The 21,303-nt window shown below is 46.9% G+C and overlaps 1 protein-coding gene and 1 long non-coding RNA gene across 9 annotated transcripts in view; one reads left to right on the forward strand and one right to left on the reverse strand.

The window, feature by feature from the left end:
- The window catches only part of Tiam1 (TIAM Rac1 associated GEF 1), a 385,599-nt gene that overhangs the window by 23,127 nt on the left and 341,169 nt on the right, over window positions 1–21,303 (reverse strand). For 7 of the 8 annotated variants that reach the window (XM_052741102.1, XM_052741097.1, XM_052741100.1 and 4 more), the window contains 5 exons: window positions 19,367–19,470; window positions 9,859–10,038; window positions 7,947–8,015; window positions 7,565–7,690; window positions 5,178–5,286 (listed from right to left, as the gene is read on the reverse strand). In XM_052741102.1, the coding sequence (XP_052597062.1) occupies window positions 5,178–5,286; window positions 7,565–7,690; window positions 7,947–8,015; window positions 9,859–10,038; window positions 19,367–19,470 (588 nt within the window). Of the gene's footprint in view, window positions 1–5,177; window positions 5,287–7,564; window positions 7,691–7,946; window positions 8,016–9,858; window positions 10,039–15,011; window positions 15,444–19,366; window positions 19,471–21,303 lie in introns of those variants that run through there. The other variant, XM_052741104.1, reaches the window with a different exon arrangement.
- On the forward strand, window positions 5–5,169 carry LOC128112220 (uncharacterized). The gene is made up of 3 exons (XR_008218913.1): window positions 5–1,758; window positions 1,797–2,195; window positions 2,590–5,169. It is a non-coding gene; the product is annotated as an uncharacterized LOC128112220 (long non-coding RNA).

Raw genomic sequence — 21,303 nt, forward strand, 5'->3', positions numbered from 1 at the left:
AGAGACAGAACACAGACCCTCAGAGTGGCAGGCCCCAGTGGTTCCCTGAGCACCTCGGCTCACACTCACTCTAATTCCAAGGCATCTTTTTATAGGACTGGGCCCAGCAGGCTCCGGGGAGAGGGAGGAGGTCTCCGCCGAGGTACATACTGGATGCGCCTGTCAGTCATGTGTGTGTTTGGTGGGGATGCAGACTAGTTAAAGGACTTTGTTCACCCTCCTCATATTGAGTATGTCTTTCTATACTGACATTTTGACTCCTGCTGTCCTTGGGGAGACTGCTCTTCCCAGGCCTAGCCAACTCCTAAAGATAGCAAATTAATTGCCTGCAAGAAATCAATTCAGAGTGCACCTCTCCCACACCTATCAGTTCTAGGAGGCGCTGACACTCTGGGTCCTCACCGGCTTTGCTCATCACCTCAGGGCCAGATGTCACACTGCTCAGCGTTGGCCACACCCCAGAGCCCACTGAAGTTATTCAAGGCGGCATGCTATTCCTCGGTCTCCTAAACAATCCCAGTGCTTCCCCAAGGGGCCATGCTGCATGGCTGTCCCCTCCTCCTGGGACCCATGAATGACAAACAACAGCTATCATCTGATCTGCCAGCCCCGCCACACCAGAATAATCTTAGCACCTCCAGCTGAAATCTCCGCCTGGTTCCCAAGCTTCCAAGCACTTCATTGCTGGGAAGACCTTTTTAAAACAGGCAGAAAAGGCCAGAAACAGAAACAGCATCCTGCAGCCTTGTTAAGTGGAGTGAGGCCAGAAACCTCAGAACAATCTGCTCAATGTCAGCTCGGTGCTACCAGCTGTTAGCATCTGGATGGTGGGGAGCTGACCCAACAGAGCTCAGAGCACTGGCAAGCACCTCCTTCCCAGCCTCACTTTCATCCGTGTTCCAGCTGGGATGGCAAGTGGCCCCGGGGGACAGTGGGAAGGGGTCCGCACCAGGACAACTGGGAAAATGGCTAACGCCTTCCAGGTGCAGAGGACTGATGGAGCACATGAAGGGGGAGGGATGGGATGCTCAAGTCACTTCACAGTGGACACCTGCAATGCTTGGGCTGGTGGGGACATAGGACAGTGCTGGTGGGGTGGCTGCCCCAATGTAGGCTGCAAGAGGAAGAGCAAGCCCCTCCCTCCCTCCATACCCCGCCCCGCACGTTTCTTCTGTTCGTCTATTTTGGAGCTGCAGTCTTTAGAACAAATCAGTACACAAGCATCATCACTGCTGGAACAAACTCATTCTTCACACTCAGAACCTACATGTCATCAGGATTACGTTTGTCCATCAGAAATTAGACACAGCCCTCCATGGACTTAGATTCTTCACAAACAGCACCCAGTCTGTCAGAGGAACCTGATAGTTTCCGAATAAATGAGTAGTTTCCTAGAACTTAGGGGTTATTCATTTTTGAAAAACATATCTCCACCCCAAGTGGTTAGTAGTGTTACGTAATATGGGAGATAGAAGAGCGCCATGAAGTGGTGAGTCCTCCTGCCTTGAAACAGCAAGACAAGCAGCAACCCCAGGAGATGAGCTCACACAGCCACAGCTTTTTGAGCCCCTTAAAATCCTATTAGGAAGAACCAAGCTGGGCCCCGCACCCTATGCCTCTAATCCCACCCAGCACTCAGGAGGCAGAGGCAGGTGAGTCTCTGTGACTTCAAGGTCAGACTGGTCTATGTGGCAGATTCCAGCTTAGACAGGGTGACAGAGTGAGACCGTGTCTCAGAAGAGGAGGAGGTAGAGGAAGGTGGGGAGGAGAAGGGGAGAAGGGGAGAGGGGAGGAAGAGAAGAGAGAGAAGGGAGGGGGAAGAAAGAGGGAGGAGAGGGGGAGGAGGAGAGATTGAGGAGGAGGAGGAGGAGGAGAGGTGGAGGAGGGGAAGGAGAGGGAGAGGAGGAGGAGGAGGATCAGATTCCACAGGTTCAGCTCATGATTCTCCTTTCAAAAAGGACATGGGGACAGTAACCTAGACATGCTACAGAAGCTGGGCTAGCTCTAGAGCTGACACAGGGAGAAACCTGATTTCTAATATCCAGATTCTCATGTGCAAAATACAGCTGTTGGTCACTGTGGTGGTTTGAAAGAAAATGGCTCCCATAGGTAGTGGCACTATTAGGAGGTGTGACTTTGCTGGAGTAGGTGTGGCCTTGTTAGAGGAAGGTGTCACTGTGAGGGTGGGCTTTGAGGTTGTAGCTGGAGTTTTCCTGCCTGGCCCACAGTCAGGACAAATCTCTCTCACCCGCCAGTCCCAAGCCGCTCAAACCCGATCAAGTAAACATAGAGACTTATATTGGTTACAAACTGTATGGCCGTGGCAGGCTTCTTGATAACTGTTCTTACAGCTTAAATTAATCCATTTCTATTAATCTATATCTTGCCACGTGGCTTGTGGCTTACCGGTACTTTACATCTTCCTTATCCTGATGGCGGCTGGCAGTGTCTCCCCCTCAGCCTTCCATTTCCCAGCTCTATTTTCCTCCTTGTCCCGCCTATACTTCCTGCCTAGCCAATGGCCAATCAGTGATTTATTTATTGACCAATCAGCAACACATTTGACATACAGACCATCCCACAGTAGAGGTCTCATAGAAGCCCAAACCATGCCCAGTGTCTCAGTCCACTTCCTGTTGCCTTCTGATCAAGATGTAGCCAGCATCATGTCTGCCTGCATGCCGCCATGTCCCACCATGATGATAATGGACTAAATGTACTAAACCTTTGAAACTGTAAGCCAACCCCAGTTAAATGTTTTCCTTTGTAAGAGTTGCTGTGGTCATGGTCTCTTCACAGCACTAGAAAGGCTGACTAAGACGGTCACTATGTCATGAAGTATATTTCCTATGAGGGGGGAGGAGGCTTGCAGAGCACAGTGCAGTCCTCCCACCCAGCCTACCTAAAAATGGCAGACACAAATTCTCAAAAAACCTCCAGCTCACTTGACAATTAAAAAATGTAGGCCATACCTACTGTTTTATGGACAATTTGGAGTGATGGTATAATATTTTTCAGATAGAAAAATTAATGTTATTGAATTAAGAAAAAAATCCACAAAGGCAAATTTAATCTAATGGAGTGATTTTAAAAAGTACTAACTACTTAGAAGAATATAATGCATATATAACTTCACTACAGAGCAAATAATTCTATAATGTTTATTTTGGCAATCTGATAATGATTAGCAATCAATAAAAGTTTTAAAAGAAACATACACACATACACACACACACACACACACACACACACAGCCAAAACACATGTGTGAAAACATAGGTTGACATCAGACAGCATGGCAGGGAAATTCTCAGAATGCTTTTGCACAGACTAGCACTCCCAGCATGCCTCACATTATCTGGAGCAGAGTCTTTGTTATCCAAAGACCTGTATTATTCTAGTATTTCCTAACATTGGTTTTACATTAAGCCAAGCTAGTTCTCTTGGGTAGCAAACATCAACACAACACATGGAAATTATTCAACCGGGGACTTGATGAGAAACGTTTTCTTGGCAGCCACATAGCAATGCTGAGGAAAAGCACACTCATTTCCAGAGGCCATTTGAAGCCAAACTGTGTCCTGATTCTGTCTTCCAAAGAAGCACTTCTTTAATACCTTTGGGAGGGACTCTGTCTACAGTAACGGCTAATACACATATAGTATGTATTATACTGACTAGTGAAAATCTTTTGACTAAATTGAACTGTTTTTTTTTGGGGGGGGGGGTTGTTTTTGTCTTTGTTTTTTAAAAGACAAGATCTAGCCAGATAGTCCAGGTTGGTCTTGAACTCAAAATCCTACCTCTTGTCTCAGTTTGCTGAGTGCTGGAATTACAGATGTGTGCTGCCACAATGGACCAGACGTAGCTTTTTTTTTTTTTATGGACATGTAGTAATTATACATATTCATGGGGTAGGATGTGATAATTTAATATATGCATACACGATGATCAACAAGAACACTCAGAATATCTCTCACAAATATTTCCATCACTTTGGGTTGACAATATTCAGCTTCTTCTAATTACTTCTAACCACCGTCACTCCGCCATGCTTTTGGTTTTCTCCTAGAGGCACTGGGGCTTGACCTCAAGGCCTTCTGCATTCAAGGTGACCTCCACCACTGTGCTGTACCCTCTGCTGTATACACAGAACCGAGATATTCTCTTTAGTGCATAACCTACCTGTTAACCACCCTCTTCCTATTAACCCCATCCCCCATCCCAGCCTCTGCCAACCACCATTCCTCTCTTATTTCTGGGAGATCAACATTTTACATATTGCAGACCACCATACAGTGACCTGTGGAGGCTGCAGAAAGGTTCTGGAGACGTGTACAATGTTTATTTTCTCAAAACCCCCAAGGGAAGCATCAGGGCTAGGGGGTGCAGCTCAAAGGCAGTGTTGGTCTTGCACACATAAGGCCCTCGGCTAGATTCTTGAAGAAGGGGGAGGGGAATATGGGAGGGGGAAGGGGAAAGAGGAGGAGGATGGAGAAGTGGGGTAGAAAGTGGGGAGAATGAAATGGAAAGGAGAGAGGGAGGAAGGGGAGAAAGGGGAAGGGGCAGTAAGAAAAGAGAACGCTCCCAACATAAAAAGTATCCTTGGGTTTGTGCAAAAATAACTGCAATACCTTCACTAGTAACACTGACAGCTCCTACCACACACCTGTGAATAAAAACAAGCACAGGAAAGATGACCTTCTGAAACAAAGGGTATATGAAGCACAGTGAATTATAACAGAAATTAATGAACAGGAGAAATCGGGCAGTGCTGGCACACGCCTTCAACCCCAGCACTCAGGAGACAGAGGCAGGTAGAACTCTGTGAGTTCGAGGCCAGCCTGGTCTACAGAGCGAATTCCAGAACAGCCAGGGCTACACAGAGAAACCCCTGTCTTGGGGTGGGGGAGGGGAAGTGGGTTTTACATTATTGCAAGAAGACGCCAGCCCCAAATGGCTGAGTCGAAATTTTCATTGCAAGAAAAGTGATCAATGGTGAATTTAAGAGAGTAATACATTTGTCTTTTCTCAAAACCAGTATTGTGGTTTACAGGAATGTCAGCCTTGCACATCAGTAACTCAGAGTCTTCTCTGAAAGCCATCCACCACTGCCATCCACCCAAATGTGAATTGGCAACCATCACACCGGTCTAAACCACCCAGCCCTGCCTTACCTTTCACCAGGACCTTGGGGACTTTCGTGTGGCTGGCACAGAAGGCACTGTAGAGCTTGAAGCGGTCCGCATAGTACAGGAAGGATCCCCCCAGGGAGAACAGCACTTTCTAGATTAAAGAGGAAAAGGGCAATGGGTTCAGTCCCCTCCTCACGCAGACCCAGCAGTGCGGCCAGCCGGCTGCAGCGGCAGGCGCGAGCAGGGAAAACACACCGGTCTCACTCTGCACCAACCAGTCTCCAGGTTTGTCAAAGCCTTTCTTTGTTCATCAATGTCCTAAAACTGATCGTGGAAACATATTTTGGTTTGCAATGAATTCTATAGATGTTATATGTTTTGTCTTCTCAGTATTTACAGTGGGAGTGTTCAATGTACCTATCTGAGATGTTTGAATGCCGATGAGAAAATAATAGATTTTGGGGAAGGCAGAAATAGCTTGAGTTCTCTCATGAGTTCCTTATTAGGAGACAGAAGAGACAAACCAGACAAATGTAGGAAAGGCTTGCACCTCCAAAGTGGAGAAGACATGCCCCTGGTTACCACCTCCACCTTCTCCAAAGCCCCTCTGTCAGGAGTAGATAAGAACGTAAGCAATACCAATGCAAGAGCCACGTTTAGTGTAGATTGCGGCCCCAAGAAGAAAACATCAGGACAGAGCTTCCTTGTTAGGACAGATACACCTGGTGTGGGATGCTTTTGATCCCACCCATTTTAAGCAAGTGAACAAAAGAGCAAGCCTCAGAAAAACATCTTCCAGAAAGTTCACATGGATCTAGTCTTGCTCAGAGACAGGCTTAGAATTACAATGCGGGATGGTAAGATGATGAGCAGTTAAAGGAAGGTACCTGCCTCGAAAACCTGGGAGTCCAAGTTCTGTCCCTGGGACCCATGTAAGGTGGAAGGTCCTCTGGCCTCCAAATGCACACCGTGGCATGTATGCACACACAATAATAATAATGATGATGATGATAACAATGATAATAATAATAATATTTTTTACAAAGTAATTAAAGGCTCCAAGCAAGGGATGCAAATGATAACCTGAGTTCCCAAATATGCCGTTTATCTGATACTCACAATTCAGAGGAAGTTCAGATAGTCTACTGATGGAGAAAATGTCTGCCTTAGGCCATACTTAATTGGCATCCACAGTAAACAGAGATCTAAAATCTCTTCCTCATGTCCAACTCTTCCTATACTTCTCAAGTGCCCTGGCTGCAGGACTATGTAAAGATGTGTCTACCAGAGTCATGATCACAAACTAAACAGGAAAAGCTGGGAAGGACCACAAAAATCCACTCCTTTGCTTACAGTAACAGTTACTAAGTATTTACCATACACTAGCCAGATAAAGCAGTATCTCTAGTGCCTGCTACACAGGATGGGAGGGATTCCTACACTCTGACCGTGGCTGCCCAATGCTGCACACCTACAGAACTTCTGAAGGCCCCACAGGCTAGTGCACACTGCAGATCCCCAAGAAGAAGTTCCATCAGCTGATGAACACACCTACACCATCAGGATGCAGAGTATGCTGCCTGTGGATGGGAGGTACTGAGAGGCAGGAGCAGGAAATCACCAGTGGTAGGAACTGGCTTTCAGAGATAATCATTGTCAGAGATGTCATTGTCCTGTCTGTAGTGATGATTTCACAGGTTGTGTGTGTGTGTGTGTGTGTGTGTGTGTGTGTGTGTGTGTGTGTGTGTATGTACTCATACACACATGCTTTATCAGAGCCTATACCTTAATTATGCACAGTGCTTTGCCAATTATACCATAGCTGACTTTGTTTTTAAAAGCACAGGGGAGTGGCATGTAAGCTAACACACACATCAATAAGTTTTGTTGACCTGGAATTTGGAATGGGAAATTCCTTCCAGGGAATACCAGGCAGGGGAGAGGAAATGAGCTGAGGGTGAGTAACCCTTACTCAGGCACGAGTCACACCTGCTCACTAGGACAACAAGGACGCTGTCCGTCTGGACAGGGATCAGCAAAGTTCCCCAGAACAGGATAAACTGATTTTACTGAAAGATCAGAGGACTAATTTAATTTGTTACTAGCTAATGTATTTAACTTGCTACTAGCTAATGTAACCTTAAGGATGGTGCAGCTTCCAAAGGAGACATCAGCAGATAAATATGTTGAATTGAGTCAGCAGCATCAGACAAGACAGATAAAGATAAAGGGGTCTCTTCCCACCCCAACTCCCTTAAGGATGGTCCCCCACTGGGAAGTCCTGGAAGCCCTCAGTACTACGAGCTCTGCAGACTCCCAAAGAACAAAAGACCACCTGCAACATGTCATGGGGGTTCACCCTGACCCACAAGAAAACCCCAGCAGTGACACAAACAGGCAGCTTTCAGTGGCTTGAAGGTGAGGCCTACCTTGAATTGGTCAACTTTTTCAAGCTTTTCCAAATCAGGGACCAGTCTTACTCCATCTTCCAGAGTTTTAAGGAATTCGACTTGAAACTCTACCATTTCGGTTAAATTTCCAAAGAGTACATCAAGCTAAAAAATGAAAAAGAATTTAATCTACCCCATATTACATAGAGGTTCAGAAACTATGATGTCTGAGTACTACCAAGTCTACTATTACAGAATGGGGCAGTCCTCCACGCTCCAACTTTACATCAAAAGTTCACAGGCTGTATCTGACCTGCTCTAACTAAATGGATTCCAGAGGCACCCCTGTCATTGCTCCATTTTTTACCAGCCAGTCAACAGTAGTGTGCCCCCCCATACACATCAAGACAGCCCACCATACCTCATCCTGGGTGAGGAAGGTCTCCTTCTGAAGGGGCTTCAGGTATCTCTCCATGAGGCAGTTTAAGTCCTATGAGCCAGAAGGACACTTCATTAGCATACCAAAAAGCTACAAGGAAGAGACAAACTGTGTTCTGAATGCCAAGGAGCCAGTGATGGAAGTCCATTAAGACAGGAAGAAGCAGGCTTCTTCTACAAGTACTGCAGACTCTGCAGGCCCTTGAGCACAGCTGAAATGGATTCTTTTAACTCACAGTGTACTCTGAGAGCCCGCTAAGGAGCTCCATACAGGAAGGGACATGATTGTGTCCCAATAAAACTTTATTTTCAAAACAGGCAGCAGGCTGGATATGGCCTGTGGGTCACAATATGCTAGACTTAAAATATTTAGACTGATTTAGACTAACATTTAAGTAGTTAAAGGCTGATTGCCGGTCCTGGTGGCGTGAGCTGGAATCCTAGCATGTGGGGGGCTGAAGCAGAGTGTTTTGAATACAGGGCCAGCCTAGGCTCCACAGTGAGACCTTGTCTTAAAAAAAAAAAAAAAAAAAAAAGCTATATCTCATTGCTGTCAATCAGGGTGGGAATAGAACAATTAATAACACACAGAAAACAGACCCACCCCTTCTCCCTAGACTCACATTAGGTTATGAAAAGACTTTAATCAGTCCATTTTCATGAGTGTTCAGAAACTTTATTTATGACTGATTAGAGTTTTCTTATCAATACTCATCAATTAGGATCCTACATTTTATTTTATTTTATTTTTTTTTTTTGGGTTTTTCGAGACAGGGTTTCTCTGTGTAGCTTTGCGCCTTTCCTGGGACTCACTTGGTAGCCCAGGCTGGCCTCAAACTCACAGAGATCCGCCTGGCTCTGCCTCCCGAGTGCTGGGATTAAAGGCGTGCGCTACCACCGCCCGGCTAGGATCCTACATTTTAAAAGAAACTACTGTGTGTGTGTGTGTGTGTGTGTGTGTGTGTGTGTGTGTGTGTGTGTGTGTCTGTATACACTGCATTATGTACAAATACCATGCATGTGCCTGGAGAAGCCAGAGAAAGATGTTGGGTTGTGGTGCTCAATCATTTTCTACCTTATTCCCTTGAGAGAGGGTCTCACGGTGAACCTGGAGCCCACCAGGTTTTGAGCTAGGCTGGCCAGCAAGCTCCTGGGATCTGCTTTTCTCTGCCCCCCAAGAGACGCTGTGACAGACACATGCAGCCAGTGTGGGTTCTCGGGATCTGAACTCAGGCCCTCACTCTTATCCCCTGAGCCATCTCACCAGGCCCTGAATTCAGATTTAGTAGTAGCTTATAACATATTGAGAAAAGCCAGAAAGGTGATTTAATATTCACCACCAATCATATAAATATATAAAATAACAATTAAGAATTTATAGTTATCAATGTTAATCAATATACTAGTTCCGTAAGAGAGATCGGGGTCTTGGCATTTGTAACTTGACCTTGGCGTAGGTTAAAACTCAGGGAGTGCCTGTGGTGGTTTGAAAGAAAATGGCCCCCAAAAGGAGTGGCACTGTTAGGAGGCGTGGCTTTGTTGGAGTAGGTGTGGCCTTATTGGAAGAAGTGTGTCACTGTGGAGGCGGGCTTTGAGGTCTCTTTTGCTCAAGCTTCACTCAGTGTGACACTCTGTCCACTTCCTGTTGCCTGCAAGATGTAGGACTCTCAGCTCCTCCAGCACCGTGTCTGCCTGCCGCCATGTCCCACCACAATGATAATGGACTAAACCTCTGAAACATAAGCCAGCTTCAGTTCAATGTTTTCCTCTCTAAGAGTTGCTGTGGTCATAGTGTCCCTTCCCAGCAACAGAAACCCTAACTAAGACAGCGACCCGCTTCACTCTTTGCAGAAGAAAATGTGGGTAAGGCCCCGAGGCTGGGGAGGCAGACGTACTTTCACATAGGTGCGCTCAGTCTCCAACAGCTCACAGATCACCTTGCGCAGTTTATCGGCGTCTGACAGTTGCCGAGTGGTGGCCAGCTGAGGGCCTGTGGCATCCTGAGGAGATGGGCTCGAGTCGGAGGTGTTCATCTCGTGCAGACTCCGGCAAAACGCAGCAACCTGTTCTGTGCTCTGTGGGGCACAGGTGATAAGGCAAAGCAGAAGGAGTCACCTCTCAGCCGGGAGCCTTGGCGCTACACCCCCAGCCCAGAGCCTATGTTTTGAACCATTCCATCAGAAGCTGACAGATGAGAAGGAAGGAGTTAATGACATGGAACACAAAGAACAAGGCTATTTACTCAGTTATCAGACTCGGTTTCGTACACTTATTTAGCAAGCTGGAAGACAATGTCTACCTGTAGTCATTAAAAACTCTTCACATTTAGACAGATAACAGTATTTTTGATAAGTTCTGCTATTTCCAGCTTCTCTGCTGCCCTCTGAGCAGAAGGCAGTTGAAACAGGCCACTGTGGCCCTCAGCCTCCACTGCCTCAGGAGGACATGACTGAGGGAAAGGCTGCAATGATTGCCCACGATTTCCTGATCCACCCTACGGAGTGATGTCGTCTGAAGCACAGGGTGCTGCAAACCCAGCGAGCTCAGTGGCTTTCCTCACTGAAGCCCTGGATCTCCTAAACACCCCAGTCCCATAGCTCAGCTCCTTCAAGTCAGGGTCTACCCTGGAATGCGAGGTACTGGCATTTGGCTTGGGGTTGTTTACAAAGACAAGGCCTCCTTATGCAGCCCTGGCTGCCCTGTAACTCACTATGTACAGCACGCTGGCCTTGAACTCAACCAACCCTGTCTGTTTCCTGAGTGCAGGGTCTCATGGACCTGATCGCCCCAGGCACTGTTTGGAGTAAGGACTGGTTTGTCTGTCCAATGCACACCAGTAACGTTGGGTGGATACTCTCTACCTTCTAGTTCACTAGAGTCTTTCTAGTGTCTATTCCAATCCTAAACCCAAAGGGGCCCTTTTCCAGGAAATGATGAAGAATTACGCCTTTATCATCTAGGAAGAACATTCTTTCCTCAAACAATAGCTGATCCACAGAACTGCAAGTCAAAGGCTGTGAGTAAGGCAGGAGAGCCAGGACCTAGCACATTCCACAGGACAGGATTTAAATACAGTGAAGGGTGATTTGCATATGCCAAAGAGAACACAGACAGCGTTTCTCAGATCCCCCCACCAAAACAAAAAGGTGCATTAGGGGCAGCATAAGGCAGGAAAGCCCAGAGCCTGGACAGTGATTCACATGGCTATCATTCTCTTCTAATTGCCATGGCTTATTTATGGCTACTGTTAACTCCAGTAGCTGCCAGAAAGCATGTCACCTGTCATGGGTACTGTTCAGCATCCTCCAGGAAACTGTGGGTTTCAGATATCCCTGCAAAAATAATCTTCACTTAGGGATAGAAAACCCACCCAAATGGGCTGCACTGTATGCTGTGTAAGCTTTATCTCAATAAGATTGTTAGAAAAGGGAGAAAACGCCTGCTTTACATCAAAGCTTGTTGGTGCAGGAACAAAGGAATTAGTTATGGGTCCCTTCACTAACTTGAGGTCATCTCGATAGAGTCACATTGGGCTTTGTCACAACAATAGAAACAAGGGAACAAATATACCCACTTAACGAACTGTTCGTGCCTCCCTTTAATGATCTAATGATAATTAAGAGAGGTAATATTTCCTAATGCAGTTATGATGGGGGGATAAAAATGCTCTTCTGGAGAAAATCTCACAGGCAGAAGACAGAGGTAACAACCCACCCCCATTCCATCACACGCTCCCCTGGGCTGCTCGGATTTACTGCCTGGTCCAGGAACCTAACAACCAAGTGTGGCCCTGGCACCATGGCTTACACAGTGCTTCCGTAACAATTCCATCTGTAGCCACAGCTGGCTGTCCTTCACACACAACCCCCATGACAAACACCCCCGTCACGGAACTCCAATTATCGGCAGAACACCCTTTCTTGCACTTTTATCATTGAGACGATTACCCACGGGACCTTGTGTAGTATCCCAGGCAGATCCCTCAACCGCACAAAAGGCAAACACTGTAAGAGGTTCTGAAGACAGCCGGAGCAGGGCACTCCAAAAGTCAGGCCCCACCGCACGGGAGGTGTCCACGTCTGGTTAAATACAGAAGGTATGGAATGGGACTTCGGGTTCTTGGTTCCTCTCTGATATCATGAGTACCGAAAGACACTACTTTCAAGAATGTGAACAGGGGGGCTGCCCTGGTCTCTGTGAAGTGCATTCCTAGTTAGACGGGTGCCACTCTGGCACTCCATGCCCAGCGGACTCCCTGGATGCCTCCCCTGAGCAGCCTGGGCATTCTCCTTTCTTCTGTTAGTACCCAAGTCAAGTCCTAAATGAATGTGCACACTCACACACACACACACACACACGCACACACACACACACACACACACACACGCTTGCACATACACACACACACACACACACACACACACACACACACACACACACACTCAGAACCATAGGAAGTGCGGTGATCAACTTTAACTTTGGGGTCACTTTCCGAGGTTTCAGTTATTATCAGAAAATTCTAACATTTTGTTTTGGCACTTTCAGGGGAAACCCTGTTTACAAAACCTTTACTGAAGTACTTTATATTTTATGCTCTTACATGTTGCCGGTTTTATGCACAGTTGCTCTCGTTTATTAGTTATTAATCTCTTCTTGTGCCTAATTTAACATTAAACTCTATCAAAGACATGTATGCATGAGAAAAAAACGCAGTACACGCAGAAACTGGCACTATCTGCCTATCCATGGCTTCTGACAGCCACTGAGGGTCTCAAGGTATATCCCCTACAGAAAAAGGGAAACTGTAAAATGAGCCCTACTGGAGGAAATCTCACAGGTAGAAGACAGTCAGAGGTGACAACCAGTGCCCTGCCCCCATAGTTTCTTGGGGGATACCTAAAAGCTCCATGGGTTTCCCTCTAGAGGGCTCAGCCCTTCTCATTAGACCCATCCTGAATGTTCTCTGAAGCTGACTAGGGTCCTTCACAACACTCTGCTCCCGACTCAAGGGGACAGACACACTTTGGGGTATATCCCAAGGCATTGATTATCCACACATGCCTTTCTTTTTTCTTCACTGCTAATACATGTTACTTGAAGGAACAAGATGGTTTCATAGAATTAGTAAGTAGATGCATGTAGATATCACGAGTGGGCTGTCTCTGTTTGGAGAGAATTTAAAAGATGCCTTAAAGTTTGAGAATTTTGTCTGATTAAAACATTACCTCTAAAATATCCTTTGAAGGAACTCTGACGTGCAGGGCCCCCTTGGAATGTCTCTAAGCTACTGATTTCACATATTGTTGCCCAGTTAAACCTCCAACTCCCTCCACTGCCTCCCTCCGCTGTGGTCAAACCTTTAATGCAGGTCAAAGCCACTATGGACCCTGTTCCTGGTACCTGCAGGGTACAGCACAGAGAGAGAAAGAACTGACCACTCCACAGCTGGTTGTCAGGTGGCTATGGGCCACTCACACACCTACCATCATGAACACACACATGCCCAGCCAGGCAAGCTGGGTGGGAGGTTCCCAACAAGCTCCGACATGAAGGCAGCCCTGGCTCTGGGGCAAGAGGAAAACAACCCAGGTACTTCCAGCAGGGCACACAGTCTCTCTCCACTTGAGGACTATCACCAGAAACCAAAGAGTAGCACTCACAGGCACTGGAGACTTGAAAATTGTTGAAGGGGCAGAGGTGTCCCCAGTAAAAACTGGGACTCGGCTACCATACAGAGAAGGCAAGACAACAAAGGAGGAACGGGCCACTTTACCAAGGCCAGCATGGGGCTAGGTGTTTATGACATCCTTTCCCCCTGTGCAAGATGAAAAGGAAGCACAAAGGGAGGCAGGGAGACTCTTAAGGACACAGGACCAACTGGAGCGACCCAGCTGTTTAAGCCTTCCTGTTACGCAACCACCAAAGGCAAAGTCTGCCTCCAGATGAGCGACTTCTAAAACTGTTCTTTGACTCTGACCGATTTAACACTTCCCACGGATTTAAAAGGAGCAAGAGTGGCCTTAAATCTTACAGCCTTTATTTAAACTTTTTTTTTTGGAGCAAAACACACACACACACACACACACACACACACACACACACTTCACAGTCTCAGAGGGCATTACAGTCATCCACCGTTCCTTTAATTCCCTACCAGCTTTTGGGTCTCTTCTAGCAAACTTCAAACAACAAACACCAGGCAGAGACACTGTCAGAGTTTGTCTCGTTCAATGACACACTCTCTGGGCCGGCAGACGCGGGTATAAGCACCAGTCTCAAAAGGCTTAGTATGATGCTGTCACGCTGTTTCTTGACATGCGCTCACTTCTGCACTCTCTTTTTGGAGCGTTAACATTTACTACAGGAGCTGATCTACAGAAGTAGGTCAGCTAATGTTAAACCAGTGATTTGCCAACCCTTCCTTACCGACTGCAAGTCAGCAGGAAAGAAGAGAAAAAGCACCCAAAGGAGCAAAACACCCTCCCAGCTGTTTTCCCAGTCCCTTGTCAGAGGCGGAGTGGGAAGGGCATAGTGCGCTGGACATAGAATACATGCAAAATCTCAATAGCAAAAAAAAAAAAGGGGGGGGGGGGACGCCGGTGAGAGTTAAAAAGATAAAAAATAAAATTTAACCCAGCACTTGGGAGGCAGAGCCAGGCGGATCTCTGTGAGTTCGAGGCCAGCCTGGACTACCAAGTGAGTTCCAGGAAAGGCGCAAAGCTACACAGAGAAACCCTGTCTCGAAAAACCAAAAAAATAAATAAATAAATAAAATAAATAAATAAAAAATAAAATTTAAAAAGCCAAAGCATTCTTCCACCTAAATCTGAAAAAAAAAAGGTAAATATAAAGACCAAACACAAATTCAACTGCATGCTAACTACTGACCGCATCCTCCCCAAACTGCTACAATATATGCTCGTTGTGAACAAGGGTGTCCAGAAAGAAAGGGGGCTGAACTACGGAGCTATGGGGCAAGCATAAGCATCATTAGTTGAGCACAGAAGCAAGTCTTCCCCGAAGCGGACAGAAACAGCAGAGCGCTCACCAGATGAAGTGTGCGGTAGAGAGAGCCGCCTGCCCTGCTGTCCTCCATCCTGGGTTTGCGCTTGATTTTCCACAGTGCAGACATCCTCAGGGATCTAGTGCCATGGTAATTCCTCCTTAGCACTTCATGTGTTCAGCAAGGAGACCGAAGTTTCTTAAAATACTCAGAAAGCCCCGGCCACCTTCCCGCTTGCAGAGAGCTTTCCCTCACCAGGGTATCCCATGCTGGTTCTCCAGTGCGGACCTGTGACCACATCTCAATGCAGAACTGACAGCGGCCACAGCCCCCAGAGAGGCACCTGCTTCCGCGTTTGCACTCCGGGAGGCTGTCAAAAGCTGTATCCTGGATAAGAACTCATGCTTTGATTTTACCTGCCTCAACAATAAAAGTCCCAGAAAGAGAGAGCCAAAGCCAGCAAGACAACAAAGCAGAGTGCCCTCCCAGGCTGTGGGTGGCCCTGCCCTGCAGCCAGCGGGCCCAGCTGATTGGCCAGCATCTCAAATGGCACAGGAATATTAAAGTGGCCAGCCAGGACAACTTTGTGGCTCCCCTCAGGGAGTCACAGGAACCCCCACCACACAAACCGGCTCTTTCAACTGTGTGCCCCGCCACACTGCATGCTAGGGCTTCATCATGAAAACGGATGCGTCCCAAGCAATTACAGCATGCACGAAAACCAAAACAGGAGCAGTCAGGAATGGAAAGGCACTGAAAATGATTCCAATACAGTTTCTAACTGGGAAACAACGTCCAGCCACCAGGGGGCCTGGAATGCAGGACAAGGGGCTCCTCTGACCTCAGCTAACTCCCATTTCATTCCACAAACAAGAGTTCTCGAGGAGAAGCTGCAAAGAGAAATAAGTCACTAGGGGTGAGGAGACCTAAGGCTCTCACCATGTCACTGGAGGAAAGACGCACTGACCAGGGGAGGTGGCTAGACTCCCCTGCCTTTTGACAACCTCACCCATCAAGGTGACATTCCTACATCATCACAAGTGAACAGCAAGCTCACAATCATCCACTTGCTCAGCTCCCAAAGGCCATGCACAACTAAACTTCATTGAAAAGACAAAGAATACAAACAGCTTTTTCTTTCCATCCAGCTCATTTAGAAGGAAACACACACACACACACACACATACACACACACACACACACACACACAAAAAAAAAAAAAAAAAAAAAACCCACAGGGTCTCTGGCTTCACACTTCCCTCCAGAATAAAAACTGATAATGCAGTAGGACACGATGGTGCACCCCTTTAATCCAGCACTCAGGAGGCTGAGGCTGGCAGGTGTTCTCTGTGAGTTCAAGGCCAGTGCAGTCAACATAGTGGACAGGGCTATATAGTGAGACCCTGTCTTTAAAAGACAAAATAAGAAAGAAGAGAGAGAGAGACAGACAGACAGACAGAGACCGACCAAACCTAATCAGTTATTTCAATATTCTGTTGGGTGTAGGCATGTCTGGGCACAGACTATGCCATGGTGCATGTGTGGAGGTCGGGGGTAGGCATGTCTGGGCGCAGGGCATGCCACGGTGCATGTGTGGAGGTCAGGGGTAGGCACGTCTGGGCACAGGGCATGCCATGGTGCATGTGTGGAGGTCGGGGATAGGCATGTCTGGGCGCAGGGCATGCCATGGTGCATGTGTGGAGGTCAGGGGTAGGCACGTCTGGGCGCAGAGCATGCCACGGTGCATGTGTGGAGGTCAGGGGTAGGCACGTCTGGGCGCAGGGCATGCCACGGTGCATGTGTGGAGGTCAGGGGTAGGCACGTCTGGGCGCAGGGCATGCCACGGTGCATGTGTGGAGGTCAGGGGTAGGCACGTCTGGGCGCAGGGCATGCCACGGTGCATGTGTGGAGGTCAGATGACAATCTGCAGGACTCAAGAGCCCCTCCCACCATGTGGATCTCAGGGGCAGAAATCAGGTTGACATGCTTGGCGACAGGTTCCTAAGCCTGCTGAACCACTTCGCCATCCACTTTCTATTAATTTATCAGGTATCTTTCTCCATCTGATGAATGCGTGCACGTTCAGACAAGGCTTAATCATCCCTTCCAGGTTACAGCAGTATACTACTTAAAAATGAATTTACATACCAATACAGTCGATGCAACCAGAGCGTTTAACCTTAATCAAGAGACACTTTAGGAAGATGAAGCATCAGGAAAATGGTTAGATGGCCCGTGGCTGTGTATCTAACTGGCCTCTAGCACCACTAATAAATCAGTTCCCTCTTTCATGAAGCCTGGTATTTAATGTCGGCACCAAACAATCTGGCTGCAGGTAATTTAAATGCAGGCATCAATAACACAAGGCCCAAGGCCAGACTGGGCTGTTATCTTGCTTTCAATACCACAGACCACATGGGTTTCTCAGCAAGTGCCTAACCCCACCCCAGTCTCCTCTTTAACAGAATCCGAGAGCATCTTTTTCAGGAGTGTTGTGAAGATGACGTTATATGAAACAGTACCTAACATACGCCAAAGATAGAATTAGCATGACTTTATAATTAATATTCCGTGGGACCCAGTCACCAAGATCTGCCTGTGTAATTTGAAATCTTTGGCTTTCAAATCTCTTAAATCAGAAATTTAATCAATCAAGGGCTATTAACAGGAGCCAGAGAGATGGCTCAGTGGGGAAGAGCACTTGGCTTACTCCAGGTTTCCTTGCTGTGATAAACACCATGCAAAGCCAACTGGGGAGGAAAGCGTGTCTCTGTCTTCTACCTTTGGAGTCACAGTCCATCACTGAGGGAAGTCAGGACAGGAATCCAAGTCAGGAGCTGAAGCAGAGACCAAGGAGGAAGCTCCTTATTGGCTACTCTCCATGGCTTCGGCAACCAGCTCTCTTACACCATCCAAGACCACCATCCCAGGGGTGGCACCACCCACTCCCAGTGAGCTGGGCCTGAATTAATCCTTAGTCAAGAAAACGCCCCAAAGGCTACTCTGATGGGGGATTTCTTTCAACTGGGACTACCTCTCTGCAGATGACCTGAATTTATGTCAAGCTGACAAAAAACCAACCAGCACACTGCTCTTGCAGAGGATCAAAGCTTGGTTCCCACTCTCCATGTTTAAAAGCTATAACTCCAGCTCCAGGAGATCCAATACCTTCTTCTGGCTTCCAACATGTGATTTGTTCATGTGGGGGACTGGGAAGTGTTGGAAAATAATGGGCAGTGGAGAGATTAACATTATCTGACAAGATGATTATGGAATAGCCTTAATTGTCAACCTAGCCAATTACTCAAGCTAGAGTTATATGAGAGGAAAAGGGAATACCCAGATCAGCCTGGCCTTTGGGCAAGTCTCTGGGGCATTGTCTTGATTATTAACTGATGCAGGAGGGCTCAGCCCACTGCAGGTGGCACCATCCCTAGGCAGACTGTCCTGGACTGTATAAGAAAGCTAGTTAAGCCACGCATGGTGGTATAACATTTAATCCTAGCACTCAAAAGGTAGAGGCAAAGGGATTTCTGCAAGACCAAGGCCAGCCAGGTCTAAATAGTGAGACAGACACTGTCTCAAAAAACAGGTAGTGGGGGTAGGTACGCACCAAGCCTTCTTCCACAGTTCCTGCCTTAACATCTATCAACTGTGACCTGAAGCGTAAGATGATAATGGTCAGAGTGTTTTATCACAGCAGCAAAAAAGTAACTAATACAGTGATGCAGTCTGGAAACATGTCTTTTGGACACAGGGGTTTTTAAACACTATTGCTTCAGAAACTCTGGAACAAACGAACTACCGATACACTGAACACTTGACAAAGTAGAGAGAAGCCTGCAGAATTACAGGCATCAACCATGTTGTATTACACCAAAGTATCAAAAGAAAAGTTTTTGCTTACAGTATTCAACTAAAGAACAGTATAATTGTCTTAATTTAAAAAAAAAATGTTTCCTTTCCCTTTAATGTAAAAAAAGTGCACCTTGAACAAGAGCCGAAAGCAGATTGCTCAAAGCGGCTCATTACAGAACCCCTAAGTAGCAAGAAGGCATTGCTGACTCAATTATGCGCATTTGGGATGATGCTTCATCCTGCCCAAATGACAACGGAGGAAGGAAATGGGATGAAATTATGGCATTAACGGGGAATTCCAGCCGGGGCAGAAATTAACGAAAGAAGCCTCAATTCACTCCCAGTGATTTCTGCCCTGGATTCTCCCATATGGGTTCGTTACCAAGGCTGCAATTTGGATTCCATGTCCAGCTATTTAGTAGCATCTCAGAAGCAGAAACACTTCATCCCACGGAGAGGCCACCTAAGCACACGCAGCCGCAGAGGTGGCGTGCCAGCTGTGATCCTGCAGGACACGGGATGTGAAAATGAAAATCTCTCACCTTGCTGCTGTGATCTGTGTCATCGGAAGACTCCAGGTCCGGTCCCTCGCCCTCTTCCGGAGCGACCTCAGCACTGCTGCCCTGCTCGCTGCAGAGACTGTGCCCTGCCGGAGAAGCAGAAGAACGCATGCGGTCAGCACATACAGTCATGGCCGAAAGCTATCTGGTGTGATGGCGGCCCGAAGTGAAGCACTAGATGCGTGTATGTGTGTGTGTGTGTGTGTGTGTGTGTGTGTGTGTGTGTGTGTGTGTGTATTGATGATTCTCTGAGTACAAGTCATAATCTAGGCTCAATAAATTTTTATTGTCCCTGCTATGATATTTCACATACATTTTTATACTTTAAATGTTTGACGATATAAAGTAATTGTTATGGGTTAAATATTTGTTCCCCACAATCCTTATGTTGAAACATTACACCAATGCCAATGGGATGGAATTTGGAGGTGGAGTCTGAGGAGGTAGTGAGTTCAGACAGATTAGGTCATGAGGGGGTGGTATCTGTATAACAGGTGAGTGAGAGAGCAAGATGCCTAGCATCAACCAGAAGCTCCCATACTCACACAGACACATGCACCCCTGTGCACACATATACACATACCCATGCACACATGCATACACACACATATGCACATACACTCCATATACACATGTACCCATACCCATGCACACATGCATACAGTCATGCACACAAGACACACACACACACACACATACACCCATGCACACATCGTGGGGGGGGGGGAGGCAACAATCACATCTGAATTCCTGGGGACTGGTTAAACATAGATTCCTATTCAACAGACAGGGACCACATAGGCCTGATACCCCTTTTTTCCCACTAGCTCTGAATGTTCCCAGTAAATACTCGGGTCCACTGCCCATACCTGTAGTAGAAAGACTCTTGTGCAATAACACTTTCCCAAGTAGAATCTGAACACGCAGGGACCCAAGGGCACTGCCACTCCTATCGGGACACACAACCCTGAAGCCCCGCGGAAGAAACAAGTCTCTGGGTCAGGACAACTTGGGGAGAGAGTAGAAGGGGGCATGACAGGTCTTTTCCCTCAGACTATATGATCACTGGGCTGCCCTCGAGGGGTAGCAAGGGCTCAACTTTATACAACGTGCTCCATCCAAGAAATGGAAAAAACCTCTTGTCCTTGTTATTTTTCTATTACTGTGAAGAGATGACTTATGAAAGAAAACAGTTAACGAGGGCTTCCTTACGCTTTTAGAGAGGCAGTCCAGACCATCATGGCAGGAAAGGATGGTGGTGCCTACTAACTGGAAACCGAACGTGAAAATATATGAGCCTCCGGGGTCCATGCTCATTCAACCTACCCCAGCACCTCAAGGTCTTTCTGGATTTTCATCCCAATGGCATTACAGACTGCGCAGGACTGGAACATGGCCCAACAGGAAGCCATAACCCCGCGTTAGGAAACACAAGAGGGCTGAGGATGTACTTCAGCCTCAAAGCTCTTACCTAACAAAACTGCCATAAGAAAGCAAAGAGCAGAAGAACACGTCCCTGTAAGGGCAGAAGATACCAAGGACCACAGGAAAGTCAGCTACCTGACTCAAAATGTCAAGTAACCAGGCTGAAATTGTTTTTTACAAAAAGGTGCTTTCAAAAAAGATCATACAAATTAATGGAATTTCTATAATAATAATAATAATAGCTGTATCTACAGAAATTAAACAGTTGATGTATAAGAATATAAATCAAAGTTTAAAAAAAAGAGGATTGTTAAGTCCATCTGAAAGTACTGCCTTATTCTAGCAAACAAACCTTCATATAAACTGCAATTTCAGTGTCCGACCACTCAAAAGTTTAGGCACAGGAATGGAGAGATGGCTCAGTGGTGAAGAGTTAAGAGCACTGACTGCTCTTCCCACGTACCCAGGTTCATCCCCCAGGACTCATACAGCAC

The sequence above is a fragment of the Peromyscus californicus genome, unplaced genomic scaffold (genome assembly GCF_007827085.1).
Source record: "Peromyscus californicus insignis strain IS unplaced genomic scaffold, ASM782708v3 Scaffold_16__1_contigs__length_79575227, whole genome shotgun sequence".
NCBI classification, from domain to species: domain Eukaryota; kingdom Metazoa; phylum Chordata; class Mammalia; order Rodentia; family Cricetidae; genus Peromyscus; species Peromyscus californicus.